This window comes from Polypterus senegalus, chromosome 3 (genome assembly GCF_016835505.1).
Source record: "Polypterus senegalus isolate Bchr_013 chromosome 3, ASM1683550v1, whole genome shotgun sequence".
NCBI classification, from domain to species: domain Eukaryota; kingdom Metazoa; phylum Chordata; class Cladistia; order Polypteriformes; family Polypteridae; genus Polypterus; species Polypterus senegalus.
Genome location: NC_053156.1, coordinates 157,189,014 through 157,204,489, shown reverse-complemented (window position 1 = coordinate 157,204,489; position 15,476 = coordinate 157,189,014). Strand labels below are relative to the sequence as shown.

Below are 15,476 nucleotides of genomic sequence, written 5' to 3'. Positions count from 1 at the left end.
TGTTGTTAATCATTATGTTTTGTTAAATAACCCATTGTGGTACTGGTTGCAGAACAAAATGAAAAAAACAAAATACACATGTCATGTAAATACACTAAATCTTGCTTGAATTCGGTGATACCAAACAATAAGTTTGATCTAATGAGTGAAACCAATTGACTATGAAATTAAGAGAAAATAGACGACAAATGCAACTTACTTTTCTGCAGCCTGTTCCGTTAAAATGCGTTTGTTATAATTCGACCTGTCTTCGCGTTAGTATAAAGATAATGCGAGGAAAACCAGATCTGTCGTTGTGTAAAGCGATAAAAAAGAAACGAGTAAAAAGCGGTAACGCGGCTAAAATGAAATGGCCGTGAAAAAAAAAAATCATAAAATGTTGAAAGAGCACTTGGTTCCTTATTAGGCGAAGATACAATATTTATTTCTTGTCTCTTGGGATGAAGCTCTTCCATCTATTGTCCTCCCATTTCTCTATGCTGATGCTTAATTTTCAAAACTTCTATATTACCAAGGGACCTACGACATCAGCTAAAGAAATACCCAGCAAGTACAAAATCTGAACCAGGGAGCCGCTTTTGTGCAGAGGGGAAATTTATTTCATCCAGGTTTTAAGGGCTCTGAGGAAGGAAGTCTTATTTCTGTGAACATATTTTGGATCTTTAAGTTTATATATATTTGAAAGCGCTGGAGACCGTACTTTCGGAGGAACGTGAAGATGTCCACTGCCTTTCCTGGACTGGTTCATGAAGCGGAGGTATTTCGTTTATTTTTGTGGTATTGTTATTACAGCATGAGACCATTATGTTTAAACAAAATGTGCTCCAGATGAGGTATAAGAAAGACGAAAAATCGTTATGACATCTGTCACCAATATAAGGCGTCGATTGCTTTCCAACAGTTGCCATAACGAATATTTCATAATACATCGACAAATTATACAGCCATACTGTAGATAACTTGTTACACTGGTTCTCTTGCTCGTATAATTCAAAATACACTTCTACATTTAGATGGAAACAGATCTTCTGGTATTTTTTACTGAAAAATGGGACTAGCAGGGCATTCGATGTTTACCTTGAATCTAATCTATAACTACACGATATGTGGATCAACTATGCGTGCGTGAGTGGGTGTTCATATGCTTCCCATCTGTGTGAAAGTGTAACAATTGCCATCTTTTTTTCTATGAAAGAACGCATCAGTCGCCTTACTTCAACTGCATTAAATTAATCTTTAGGTGGTATTTTATTCATTTTTGATTGACACATTTTTAACAATAAACTTCAGGTCAAATAATAGACCTGGAAATTTTCTTAAGGGCTTCTGGGGTGACGGGGTGGATGTTTCTCTTCACTTGTATAGCTGCAGGCTTAAGATATTGTGACACCACTAACAGGTATTTTCTAAAGCAGACTTTGAATTTGTATTTGAGGGTTGGATTTCCCTGGAATTCGTCTTTTAGAATGGGGATTTTTTCCCATTTATATATTTTTTCATACCACACTCATAGCTGCAAGGTATTTTAAATGACATACCTCACATATTCTTTTTTTCTCCTTACAGATACGTCACGATGGATCAAACAGCTATCGTTTGATGCAGCTTGGATGCTTGGAATCTGTGGGCAACTCATCTGTCGCTTACTCCTCTTCGTCTCCATTAGCTTATTCTGCCACTGGTACTGAGTTTGCTTCGCCATATTTTTCCACAAATCACCAGTATACACCACTTCATCACCAGTCCTTCCACTATGAGTTCCAACACAGTCACCCGGCTGTTAACCCTGAAGCTTATTCACTCAATTCGCTTCACCACTCCCAACAGTATTATCAGCAGATTCATCACGGAGAACCTTCAGATTTTATTAACCTTCATAATGCCCGTGCATTAAAATCATCATGCCTAGACGAGCAAAGAAGGGAATTGGGGTGTTTGGATGCCTACCGACGGCATGATTTGTCTCTTATGAGCCATGGGTCTCAATATGGCATGCACGCAGATCAGAGACTGCTGCCTGGATCCAGCTTAGGGCTGCCACCACCGGGTTCCGACGACTTGCAGGTAAGGAATGAAATGAAATGTGTGCTAAAATTCAAAATAAGCGATAAATGGTAAGCGCGCTCAGGAATGTACAGTTGCAAGTAATTATTTGCTTGCTTCAAAGGACACAACTCTGATTTGAATAAGGTATTTGGAGGTTAGAAATATTTATCAACTAAAATGCAATGTATTATTATTATTATTATTATTGAGTTTTCTTTGTATTAAGGTAGACTCGAGGTATAGTTTTGAATGAATGCATTTATTTATCTCGGAGCCTTATATGCTTTCCCTAAACCTTTTCTGTTGGAAAAAAGATAATAATAATAATAATAATAATAATAATAATAATCTATATTAGAATCCTGCTACAGGATAAAGTATTTAACTTATGTTTTGTTCTACAAAATTACGTTCACACATAGTATAAATAGTGTTGGTACTATATTTTTCTATCCTTTCAAATATCTGGTTTTAATAAATTTGTTTTAAAGCACTTGCGATCCTGAAATTTGATTATTGTACTTCTTCTTTAGGAACGTTTGTCCGCATTTATTTAAGCCCATATAGTACATGACAATACATCCCGTATTGCCGTTACAATTTTTCTTCCTCTCACTACTACTGCTAACACTTACTACTACCACAACTACTATAGGTCCTGATAATAGAACCAAATAAAATACATTTTTGAACATGTAAATAATGATAACACAAGGTATTACGATGAAATTTATAAAAGTCGCCACTTTCGTTCTTTCACAACAGCGCAAAACGCGGCATAAGATGGTTTATTATATTTCTGATTTAAATGATCCCTTACCCGTGAGCCTTAACCCTAAATTAAACGCAGACGCAACTGCAGTTGCCCTGCATAAAAATAAATCTCCGTCGTCTGGCGAGTAAATATGTTACCTTAGTTAAACTCAGTCTTAACACTTCAGTTAATTCTTCAGAATAAATGAAAATCTTTTCTTTAAAGCACGTCTGCTGCTGACTTCTTTCCTCTTTTTAACTGTGTACATTTTCTTCTCCCTAAATAAAGAGTACTTTTTTTCCAAAAGGAGGGATTAGCAGATTGGAAAATACCAAACAATAGGTAAATCCTCTGCAAAAGAGCACCGTAGTTTATCCAATTTACGACTTAATGTCACTCAGCTGGTTATTTATGCAGTATCATGCGGCTTTACTGGTTAGCTAAAACAAGACTGGTAACAAAGTAACCGCATTACGTGCATATTCAATACTGCATATAAACATTTTCAGTATTTATAGTCGTAACTATATTAATAGTAGAAGTATCAGTAGTGGTATTAATATATCCGGGTGCATCATAATATGATCCATTTGATTGTAACCAAACGTTAACTTTGCTGGCACATAGACTTTTCTTAAAATTTCAACACAATTATTACTTTAATTATACTGATTTTCAGACAATTGCTATTGATCACATGATAACACCTACAAATGTGGGAAAACATAGTGGAAAATAATAAGAATAAACAGCATATCAAGGTTTTCGGGGAATACAGCTGATGTAAACACATATTGTGTGACATTTGAAGAAAAAAAAATGTTAGTTGAAGGGCAGTGTACAGACAAATGAACAGATGCACACAGTCTTAGAGGCAGAGATGCATCTTTCAGTCACTAAAAAGATTTTCCATGGCCAACAAAGGAAGCTGTCATACCTTTTCCCCGTCACCAGTTTAATTTATGCTTGATCTCGGAGTTTTGTATATTGATTTTATAATCACTTTAGCCTCAGAAAAGAAGAAAAATAGACCAAAGGTTTGTTAAAAAAGAAGTGTACAAGACCTCGTCAATGGGGCTGAAAAAGAAGAGAAACTGAGCGAAATGAAAAGATTTTTGTTTTTTATTCTCTTGAAGAATTTTAGTATGCGAGTCCTCATTCTCTTTTCAAATGGCCGTGGCTTGTTGGGAGGATTAGCTCTGCTAGATCCTCTGTACTTTTCGAAGAAAAACGTTGGTACTAATAACGGATGGTCTTACCGTCTGGACTCTTACTGTAGATAAAACAGACAGAAGCCACAAAGATCCGTTTCACAAAAACTCGACTTGACTCGGAGACTTCTGTTCTTCTTTGTTTACTAGTTTTGCAGGAATTGAGTTGGTGTCGATTTTTGGCCTTTATTGGCATATATGCAGCCGTAATTTTAAATAACAATGTCATGCACTAAAATAAGAGGAGTTTCATTCTAAATTATACTAACTTGTTGGGAACTTTCTTTTTAGGGATCAGTGGAGGCTCAGTGTGGGCTCGTATTAAATGGACAAGGTGGAGTCATCCGCAGAGGTAAATTGTTAAAATGTTTAATTTTAAGAGGCACGTAAACATTCATCTCGTATTTCATTTTTGACATCATTTTACTTGGGATATTCATTGAAATGTCGGCATTTAACCCTTTCTCGGTATGTCGTATTAAAAAAGACGAGTGTGTTTGGCAAAACCTATTTTTCTAAATAAATATCAATTTAATTGAGAATATATATATTTTTAAAATGAACAATGTTGCCTTTAAGTCAAAGAAATTAAGCCTAAATAGGTTAAACGGAAAATAATAATAATAATAATAATAATAATAATAATAATAATAAACATTTGCTGCTGATTGTAACCTTCAGTAATTAGCTTTCTATGTTATAAGTGAAGAAAATTGATATTTTTTCACGCAAGAGCGGTTGTTTAAGTGTTACAAGTTACAAGATAATATCACTAAAATTCAAATGTTTCAAATATTTAAATTTAATGTATAATATAACATTCACAAATTGTGTTTCTCCTGACTTTTGACAGTCGGACAACACCAATAATAACATGAGCGATAAAAGCATTTCTCATCATCATTGTGTGCTGCATTGTATTGCAGCTGGCTTAATTTAAAAGGATAACCGTTAAAAATAATACCGTGTATTAAATAGACTGTTTCAGTGTTGAATCAAAACGATAACTATTCGATATAATACCTATTGTGTATCTTATACATGTGTGTATGTATAAGGTAGTGTAACGGAAAAAAGCAAAGTGTAGAACTGAAATATGTAATTTTTGAAGTTAGTGCGTGGCAAAATAGATTTGTAACGGAGGAAATTTGGGAAACTGGTAGCTATCTACAGTAATCCTAGTAAGACTAAAGCAATGTAATATAATATAATAATATTAATATATTATAATATATTATATTACTTCGAAAATATAAATATATGTTAAATTAAAAATGAAAAATAATTAAATTAAAATCAAGTCGTGTTTTGAACATGCAACATGTGCTTTAATGATGAATGTCATAAGCCGCTCTACATGTTAGCAGGGACAGGTGCCTCAATAGTAGATGAAAGGCAAGATTTTACTAATTTTGGTATTTATAAACGGTTTCTATGTTTTTTCTGTATTTATTACGTTTTCAAATTAAGGTGTAACGTCAGTTTAAGACAAAGGATTCATCAAGTATACGCATGACGGTGTGTTGTTGGATTTAAACCGAGCGTAGTAGTGTTGAAATATTGAAGTATAAATTTCATTAGTCTGCACTAGACCGGAAATTGAAGAAAAATCACATAATCGGAAGAAAAACTCTTTTAGGTTTTAGATGAATCCGCATCTTATAAATCTTGTGAGATCCTGACAGTTTATCTGGTTATGATATGCAACGTACACAACAGCATTAACAAATACGGATGTTTGTTCTATGAGTTGAATCCACATTGAGTGCATATGTTCGTCTGTATATGAAGGTCACACATTGAGTTAAACATAAATAGGAATAAGCTACGAAAATGCCACTCCCATAATTCCACCCCCAGAAGCACACATATCTGAATGCCATTCAGTGTAGAAGTAGAATACGTCGAGAATACTAATAAGCAAAAACAGAAACGTATATAGAATTGCTAGTTTGCATGTTCTGGGCCTATTACAATCCTTAAAAATAAATGTAATTGTTTTTTTTTAGAATTCGTTCAACTGGTTAGGTCAAGGAATTAGTTTGTCAGTTCGCCTGTATCATTGAACGTTATACTAATATCTTTAGACTAAAAATGGTCAGATATCAATCCTAGCGAAAAAATGTTTAGAAGATAGATAGATAGATAGATAGATAGATAGATAGATAGATAGATAGATAGATAGATAGATAGATAGATAGATAGATAGATATTTTCTATATGCGTGAGACTAAACCATTTTGCTTCTTATATTTTAAAGAAAATATAATGTGTCTGGATGTTGTGTTTGGCGATGGATTGATCCCTATGCTATCACTTTCAGTTAATGGTGTGCAGGATTTAGCCCGGAGCGCCACTATTCTAACCATCAGAACCAATAATCTTTGCTTTACCTAGTGCTCCGGTATCGATAGCTTCTCTAGCCTGAGGCATCCGCTTTGATATGTTAATGTTTCTCAGTCCCCAAATTCAGTAGAGATCATATTAATGTTGTTCATACAGACTGGAGCTTTGCCTTCGTTGAATATTCAGATACTCTGTTTCAAAAGAAATCACTCAAGAAACGAGGCTGCTATTTAGAAAAGTCTTCTGTGTTTTTAATCATTAGAAATCCCACTTCGATTTTAAAGAATTTGATCAGGCTTACGCTAGTACTTTAATGTTTTTCTTCTCCTTTCTTTTTAAACTTCATCCCTATTATGGCGAGCTCTGAATTTGTGTATACATTTACGTTTTGTATAAATTCATATATACACTATACAATTGTTTGGTGGTCTTTCACCTTCCATATTTGGATAAGAAAGCTACATTCTGACTTCTGGACCCCTTTTCATTTTTTTTCCTTTAAATCTTGATGGCAAACTCCTAAAAAAACATTTGATTCGCTTTGTGATCATTCAGCATGGCTGCCCCAGGCAAATTTCAGCAGCTTAAATACTGCTATAGCCTCTGGGCCATGAAAAGAGGACCAGACTACCGGCAATAGCTCTTTTTCGATTGCCCGTGGCAACATAAAATACAAACTACTTTGAATCAAAACATTTTTGGGGAATTAATATGATCTGAACTGTGAATGCTTTAAGAGGATCTCGGGTTTGTCAAATCGCTTAAAGGTGAGTGACATACCAAGGCAGAGGTATTAATGCTGCTCCAAAAAAAAAGTCAGATCTTATTAGAATTAGACTTTTGAGCCTCATCTGCGATTACATTAAAAACATAATACTACCCTGTTTTTCAACTTTTCAAAAACTTAATTATCATATGATACATTATTACGACGTAACATCAGATCTCAAAACAATTTATTTAATTCTTCCGAATATAATGATGATGATAATACTGATAATAACATTAACAACGACAATGGTAAACAGAAAAAAGCTATACACTCAGAAAATAAGTAATTATAGGAGCACAGCTGTTCGTAATAAGTGCACTTTTATCTCCATCCATACAAGTACAATTTAATAGCAGTAGTATTTATTTGAAACCTCTGATTTTTATAAACGCAAACGTGTTGGTCAATGATGAAGTGGTTGTTGATATATTCCTAAAGTTTACATTATTTTATTTATAAATTACTATTATTATTTGTTTATCCCCCGCCTCAGGAGGAACTTGTGTCGTGAACCCTACTGATTTATTCTGCTCGGTACCTGGACGCTTGTCGCTGCTCAGTTCAACTTCCAAATATAAAGTAACAATTGCCGAAGTTAAAAGGCGTCTTTCACCCCCGGAATGCCTCAACGCATCGTTGTTAGGTGGAATACTGAGAAGGTAAGGAAAAGTTGAGTTACAAGTCCCAACTATTCTTACACTGCATGAAATATGAAGTTTTCGTTTATACTACCTATTTAAAGAGGAGTTTACCATTTTTTCACAAGCTCAAATAAAAATAAAATAATACAATGACAAACTTGTAGATGAATCTCTTTCTTTTCTTGTGTTTTATTCGTTTCTTAAAGGGCCTGTCACATACAGCACAAACCTACTTGTATTTAGTGTAAACTATTGCTGTAATGAATCTGTGTAATGCTTACTTAAATCAATGATTTACCTATTATTGCCATTTAGACTTTATCATCTTATTATCCATGCTAGTACGAACGGTGTTTAAGGTCAATATCTGTGTGTTCGAAAATATTACAGAGCAAAATCCAAAAATGGTGGCCGCTGTCTCAGAGAGAAGCTGGACAGACTTGGGCTCAACTTACCAGCCGGCAGACGAAAAGCTGCAAACGTGACTCTGCTGACATCACTAGTTGAAGGTATAGTTTTAAATAAGTACAATTTAAAAGAAAATGTTTGCTCAAAATTAACAGTGTATGTCAGTGCAAGTGTAGTTCAAGCTGGCATTTGAAACTTAGGAATCAATTTGATCGTTGAAAACAACAACTGTGTACAGCTAACACTCCTGTCGACAAAAAACACTTTCAGTCTGGCCGCTGGATACATATTTCTTTATCTATGACGATATTAATGAGGAAACGGTTCCAGCAACTATTTAAATCTAGTTTTACAAGATCAAGAATGAGAGTTTAGAAAAAATATAAATTTTATCACTAAAATATCATTTTAATATGGCACGTTTTAGCGTAATGAATGTGAAGTATAGCTTGAGTTTCTTTCTTTCTTTCTTTCTTTCTTTCTTTCTTTCTTTCTTTCTTTCTTTCTTTCTTTCTTGATTGTCCGTTTAATGCTATGCATTAGGTTTCGTAAACACTATATAGTGTAGGTAATCATGTATAGTATTGTAATTAGAAATGAATGGCGGTCCATTTATTTTTAGGTAATGTAGTATTATTATCAATCACAGATATTTTACTAAGTAAATATACCCTGACCGCATTCCCAAACCCCTACAAATGACAACGTTGGAATTGTATTTTTCAGTTTGGTGTCATGTCTAACTCAGTTTTATGTGATACGCATTAAGAAATGTGAAAGAATGCAATAGGCATATTGGGAGATCATGTGGCGTAGATTAATAAACATTGAGCAGTGTTATCCGTTATTAAATATTTTGGACAGATAAGACGATTTATTATGAAATATTATGATATTTAGTGCACTTGCTATGTTAATTGGAGACTCTAAGCTGGCTCAGTTTCAGTGTGTGTTGGCGTGTGAGTGAGGGAGCCCTGCAATGGGCAGTTGACATTTTCTTACACTGGCATGCATTCACTCCTGAGACCTTAAACCTGATTAAGTGGCTTTGAAAGTGAATTAACGGACACTTAAAACCAAAAGCTGTTCTGACCCACTTACTATGTATGTAAATGCTGATGATTTTCCTGAAACTAAAAGTTGTCATGAATGATGTCCTCTGTACTTTAATTATGGTTACCAAAATATATTCAATAGTATCTAATTTTAAATATCCAGTTACAAGGTATTTTGAAAGAAAATTTTAGGACAGCATGATTTATTAATTTAAAAAATTACAGTAAAACACTAAGACACGTGTATAATTTTAGAGCAAAAATATTTTTGAAATATGTCTTAGTGTAGATGAACATTTATGAATATCATATTTTTTAGATGCAAGCGCATCTTCATAAAAAATATTACCAGAACACTTTAATTTGTATTACTAAGTAGTGTACAAATAAGTACAAATTACTAATTTTAACTGCAACATTTTGTTTTCTCTCAGGCGAAGCACTCCATTTGGCTCGTGATTTTGGTTATACTTGTGAAACAGAATTTCCTACTAAAGCAGTTGGAGAACATCTAGCCAGACAACATGTTGAACAAAAGGAACAAACTGCCAGAAAGAAGATGATATTAGCTACAAAGTACGTTTTTATGACATTTTGAAACCTTTTTTGTCCATTTATTGCTGGAATTGAAATACAACTTTCAAACATCCAGTGTTTATTTTTGGTATTTATTGATCTGATTTGCATTGTGTTTATAATTTTTACACAGGAACAAAAGTCCTTAAGCCTATACAGCCTATTAACATTTCACCAAGTTTCGGAAAATTTGCTCAGTTGCTTTTCACCCACAAATGTATGCATGTATGGTGTGTGTTTATGTTAATGTGCGTAGCATGTGTGTGCCTGTCTATTTAGTGTGTAACAGTGGAAAATGTGTATATGTTATTCATTTAGTCTATTTCTTATTTCTAGACAGATATGTAAAGAATTTCAGGACTTGTTAAGCCAGGATCGATCTCCCCTAGGATCATCTAGACCAACTCCAATACTTGATCTTGATATTCAAAGGCACCTCACACATTTTAGGTAAATAATTTTAATCATCAACCTTTTTTTCGCAGATTAATATTACAACTGTGTTACTAAAAATGGTCTAAACATAAATTAAATCTCGTACCTAAGAATACAAAGGCATTAATTCATTAATTAGGTTTCAAGATATTTTATTGTATTTCTCTTCTTTTCCTATTAAAATACTATAACATATGAAATGCAAAATGCAGTTATCAATAACTATTATTAGCAATGGGATGCTACAAAAATGTTGAAAGGACATGAAAGTATTAAATATTGAACTCTCAGTCTGAAATACTTATTTGTTAGTCCATCATATGTTTCTTTTAACCTGGCCTGGCTAAGCATACCTGTTTGAAGAAATTTGGAAGTCTTAACTTATTTAGAAAGTCTAATGTGAATCTGAGTTAATAAGTACAAGCAATGTTATATGAATCTAATATGGAGGTGATAGGCAAAAATGCTCGCTATACAATATCCAGTTTAGAGTAGCGTAGGAAGTTCCTGCAAATAACATTGTTTATGTTTGTAAGGCATTTTTAGTGGGGCTGCTAGGTGTAAGAAGATTGGCGACACTCTTAAAAATAATTTTATGATCCTCTTATGGGTTGTGTTTATCCTTGCAGACATATTACTAGATCAAGCACCATTTCATTCTGGATTGCTTCTTTACATCTTAAGTTGATTCTTTGTGCTTTAGAAAGCTCCTTAGTATGTAGGAAAAAATCCTGAAATCTTTAATGTATGGTAGACTCCCTAGCAGGACACTAACAGAGCAAGAAAACCTGGACTTAGCCTGTATTACATACATGTGCAGGAAAGGTCCTTTAAAAGTCATGAGCCATTGATATTTTACAGATCTGTTACCATCTCTTCATTGTTACTGTATTTGAGTCAGTCATGGGTCTAAATAAATACATATTCTTTCTGGGACCTTCATGTGGATGAATCTTTTGGGAACTGAAAATGTTTACCCTATGGCATCATTCTGAAGAACCACTCTGGCATCATTAATTTTAAGATTGAATGCTGATCTTGTCTGAAATGCACTTTTACATTTATACGTGACATTGTTCTGTCTGATATATCTGACTTTAGTATTTGCATCCCACCATCTTTGAATTCATTTTTATGAGGTGTTATTTGCAGAATACCTCAAACAATTTATAGAATTGTTTGAATTTGTGTAAGCAAAATAAGAATAAAAGCAAGTGTTTATGGATAATATGTAATCTTAAGGGTTTCTTTTTTCTCACCTATTTTTACAGCCTAATTACTCATGGATTTGGGACCCCTGCTATATGTGCTGCCCTTAGCACTTTCCAGACTGTTTTAAGTGAAATGCTCAATTACTTGGAAAAGCATACAACAAACAAAAATGGCAGCACTACAGACTCTGGGCAGATTAATTCTAATTCAGATAAAACACCTTTGAGGAAAACAACTGAAACACAACCCAAAGATGGAAAAACAGAAAAGACAGAGTAGCTGTTTACTAGCCTGCTTAAATGAACAGTAAAAAAATATCCTGCTGCTGAAGATTTATAGACCTTGGTTTCATGGACTAAAAGCTATAAGAAGATTGTAAAAAATTATGTACTATTTTGTAAAGTCAGCTTTCTATTTCTCATAATTTTAATGTGCACGTACTCTTCATTTGTACACAAAGCATACCATATTTGTAACGTCCCTATTAAGGTCCAGGCTTTTTGTCACCCATTATTGTTATTGTTATTATTATTATTACTGCTATTATTAATAATGAGGACGAGAATGATTTTGATATTGATATGATGATGATAATGATAATAATAGCAATACTAATTCTGTTAATGATGAAAGGTTTTGCACCTACTTTCATGCAAGAGAAGACGTTAGTGTATAAATTATGTTTTGTCCAGTTTGGTTAATAGCCCTTTGGGTGCCTTATTTGTGTAGTTGGTTCATACTTTCTTCAACAAATTCTATGCATTGTGCTTAAGAATGTGTCATCAGTGTAGAGACACCATTTGACCTAATGTGCTTGACACCATAACAAAATTACATCTAAATCGCAGCACTTTGACATCTACTTACAACATAATGAAGGCCTAGCCCTGCTTCACTATAATAGCAGAAAGGCCACTTGGAAAGGCTGTTTATGGAAAGAAAAACAAATACACTCAAGTGAGCCAAATACTGTAGCATTTATGCAACACATTTTTTGTTTATTCATTGTACTGTCGCACTCTATAATTTGAATTTTTGTTTGCATACTAGTTTAATTGATGTATGTAAATATAGAAATCCAAGGAAGATATGGTCACTTGTCATGCATGAAAAATACACATAAATCAAAGTAATAAACATTTTAAATCATTTTAATATAAACTCCTGATCCTGATCTAATACTACTTTCACAACTTAACAATTATAAAATAGTTATGTAAATTCTATTATGGCATATTATTCATAATTACTACAATGTTACAAAGATACTTTTAGATTAGCCCCGTAACAGACTGGAAAATCATTCAGTCTAGTGCCAGGCTCTGCTGGGGGTGGGTTATGATTCCTTAAAACACTTTAAACTGGATTAAGCAGGTATTGCAACTAAACATAACGTTTTTAGACAGTAACAACCCACTTTATTCACAAGTACAATATACTCTGTTAAGTAATAGTTCATTCAGTTCTACTTGGGCTATACTTTTTACATTATTACTATAGATTTACATCGGTTTTAAAATCCTTAATTGGGGTAATCCTGTTTGAAAACTGACATAAGGCTTCAATTTTCGTATACTGCCTCAATAAAGGTATCACTTTATGTCAAAATAAACAGCTAATCAAATCAATCAGTTTATGTTAATGTGTTTACCACTTCCATATGAAATAATATTAAAGACCTGAAGCACAGAAGTTACTAAATAGTTTCTTGGTTTTTCACTTTAACTGAAAACTACCATACTATTGATTAACCACTTTAAGAGTCTGCTTATCTGGTGCTGAATTGTGGGAAGCGAAAGCCCAATCCTAAAACATTATCAAATAAATAGCTAAAAACATACATTATTGATGTAATCTAGTATTTGCTGATACTCATCATTTTCTACTTTGTCACAAGACAAACAGCCAATTTTGCATTTTCTGACAAAAATTCAATTCATTAAAAAAATTATAGAAAAAAAAGTAATTTTCATAGAAAGGAAATTAATTTCTGTTCAATATCATTGTGTTTAAGCTAATTTCTGCACTCTGCTCTACAAAGAAATCAAAGATACAATATCACTTCCACTCAAGGACAAATAATTAAGAACATTAACATTTCATTGAAACAATTATTGACATATTAATAGGCATTGTAGCAGTCAATCCTAATAAATGTTACTTATTATTAACCATAAATTCAATTTCTTTTTAATAAATATTTCAAAACAAAAAAAATAAAGATATGTGAAACAAAATGTTTTCAATCATAACAGATAAAACCTGAGATACTTTCATTCAACTATATGCCACAGTTAATATTCATTATAAAATTTAATAAATGGAAAACATTTTTTCATAATTTATTATTTTGATAATGAAAATATTGTTTTGTATATTAAAAATTGTTTAATGTTATTTAGATGGAAAAGTGTATTTGTACTTTATTTTCGGTGTGGGTTTGGTCACCAATAAAAACGCTGTCCCGTTTATTTTTTTATTTATTTGCTTCTCATTAAGATACATTAGACTGTTTTTCGATGAAAGCCTTTAGTTATTGCTTTTAAAGAAAAGTTCAAGGTCAGGAAGCTCACTAATACAGCTGTTTAAAACTGGCCAAAATCTCCCACCTTTGCTCTTAAAGCAATTTGATTTCTTCTCACTGCCCAATGAACAGGTGTACACTGAGTCTTAAGACTGGTAGTTACAATGACATATTTTTGAAAGTCATTGAGCTTCATATTTTTTCTTCATTGGTTTGTGTATGGAAGCCTATTCTCAGCTGCTACAGCCTAGCCAGACCTTACACGTCTCCTCAGAATGACCTTCACTTATTTGACTACATTATAACTTTTACCACATTTTTTCTATACACTGTGGAATTTCCAAAGATTGCTTCTTAACTATTTATTCTAACTCTTCAATTAACGTTTTTAGTGAAAACAGTGGATAGGTGTACAAAATCTTCAGCACAGTTGTCTCTTTGACATACTGTATATCTGTGAGGATAATGGATAGACTCTTAGGGCTACTTTTCTCTCACGTCACCTGCATGTGCTGAAATCAATTAATCTTTAAGTCAATCTTTAGTATAGGATGTAAAAAAAATAAAAGTGTTGTACAACTGACAGTTGCAGCGCTAACAGTTTCTGGGTTGCACCTAGTAAAAAAGCAAAAGTACTGTAATAGTAAACAGAAGAATCAGTTGAAGCTTTTTTGGATAGATAATTGAACTGCTCACAAAATATGAAATTAAAATATATATAACTGTAAATAGCTGAGGATGATTTCAAGGAAGACAATAGATCTCACTTCCGGTTCTACTATAGAAGTTCAACCCCTTTCCTCCACAGTAGCTATAATAATAATGGAGAATCTAGTATGTGTCGTTCATTGCCAAACCGATAACTGATGATGATGAGTTGAATTTGATTGACATTTATCCCACCCTTAGATCCGCTCTCAGTGTCTCTGGTCTGCAGTAACCCATCTCAAGCAAGGCTCTGCTGCAAAAGTATGACCAATGTCAAGTAAACCAAGTGACAAAAATGTGCAGAGGTCCTGAATTGCAATTGTTTTGGCCAAGATAGGAAGAAATGTGCATGTTTTGCTGTTTTTTTCATGGGAAAGGACTTCATTTTAATGAATTTTGCAGATAAAAGAAACATTGTTATAATTAGATTTTTAACCCCAGTGACTTTGTTTAGGGGTGGGGTGGGGTGTCTTTAAATCATTCTTTCTGCATTATGTGCATTAATTATTAATATGAGCCCTGTGGTTGTCTTCTGGACACACATGTGTGACTATATATGTATAATATAATATATTATACATATGTTGTATAAACAGTATATATTGATTCACTATGTTGAAAGAGGTGAAGACTCAACTCCAAGTTAATTTAAAGTCAGTGGATTGACAAGATGGTAGAAACCATTGAGATGTCAGGGTGTGTACTCTGAAACATCATAATTTGACATATATTCTCTGGTGTTGTTTGTTTGTGTTATCCCAAAAGTTATAGGAGAATTTGGTAATGGA

At 33.3% G+C, this 15,476-nt stretch overlaps 1 protein-coding gene across 2 annotated transcripts; it reads left to right on the top strand.

Moving 5' to 3' along the window:
- The first annotated feature begins 205 nt into the window (after positions 1-205).
- Positions 206-13,788, top strand: tfap2d (transcription factor AP-2 delta (activating enhancer binding protein 2 delta)). Of its 2 annotated transcripts, none has more exons than XM_039748123.1 (8): positions 206-757; positions 1,567-2,064; positions 4,303-4,363; positions 7,623-7,788; positions 8,161-8,279; positions 9,668-9,809; positions 10,146-10,259; positions 11,516-13,788. In XM_039748123.1, the coding sequence occupies exons 1-8, from the start codon at positions 719-721 to the stop codon at positions 11,733-11,735; spliced, it is 1,359 nt and encodes a 452-aa protein (XP_039604057.1). In that variant the 5' UTR covers positions 206-718; the 3' UTR covers positions 11,736-13,788. The 2 variants fall into 2 exon arrangements, with proteins under 2 accessions (XP_039604057.1, XP_039604058.1); XM_039748124.1 differs by lacking the exon at positions 206-757 and adding an exon at positions 1,210-1,240.
- Positions 13,789-15,476: the final 1,688 nt, after the last annotated feature.

Coding starts and splice junctions, on each gene's coding strand:
- tfap2d (XM_039748123.1), top strand. CDS start 719: ATGTCCACTGCCTTTCCTGGACTGGTTCATGAAGCGGAG. Junction 4,364..7,622: donor AGGTGGAGTCATCCGCAGAG/GTAAATTGTTAA, acceptor CCCCCGCCTCAG/GAGGAACTTGTGTCGTGAAC. Junction 9,810..10,145: donor AAGATGATATTAGCTACAAA/GTACGTTTTTAT, acceptor TCTTATTTCTAG/ACAGATATGTAAAGAATTTC.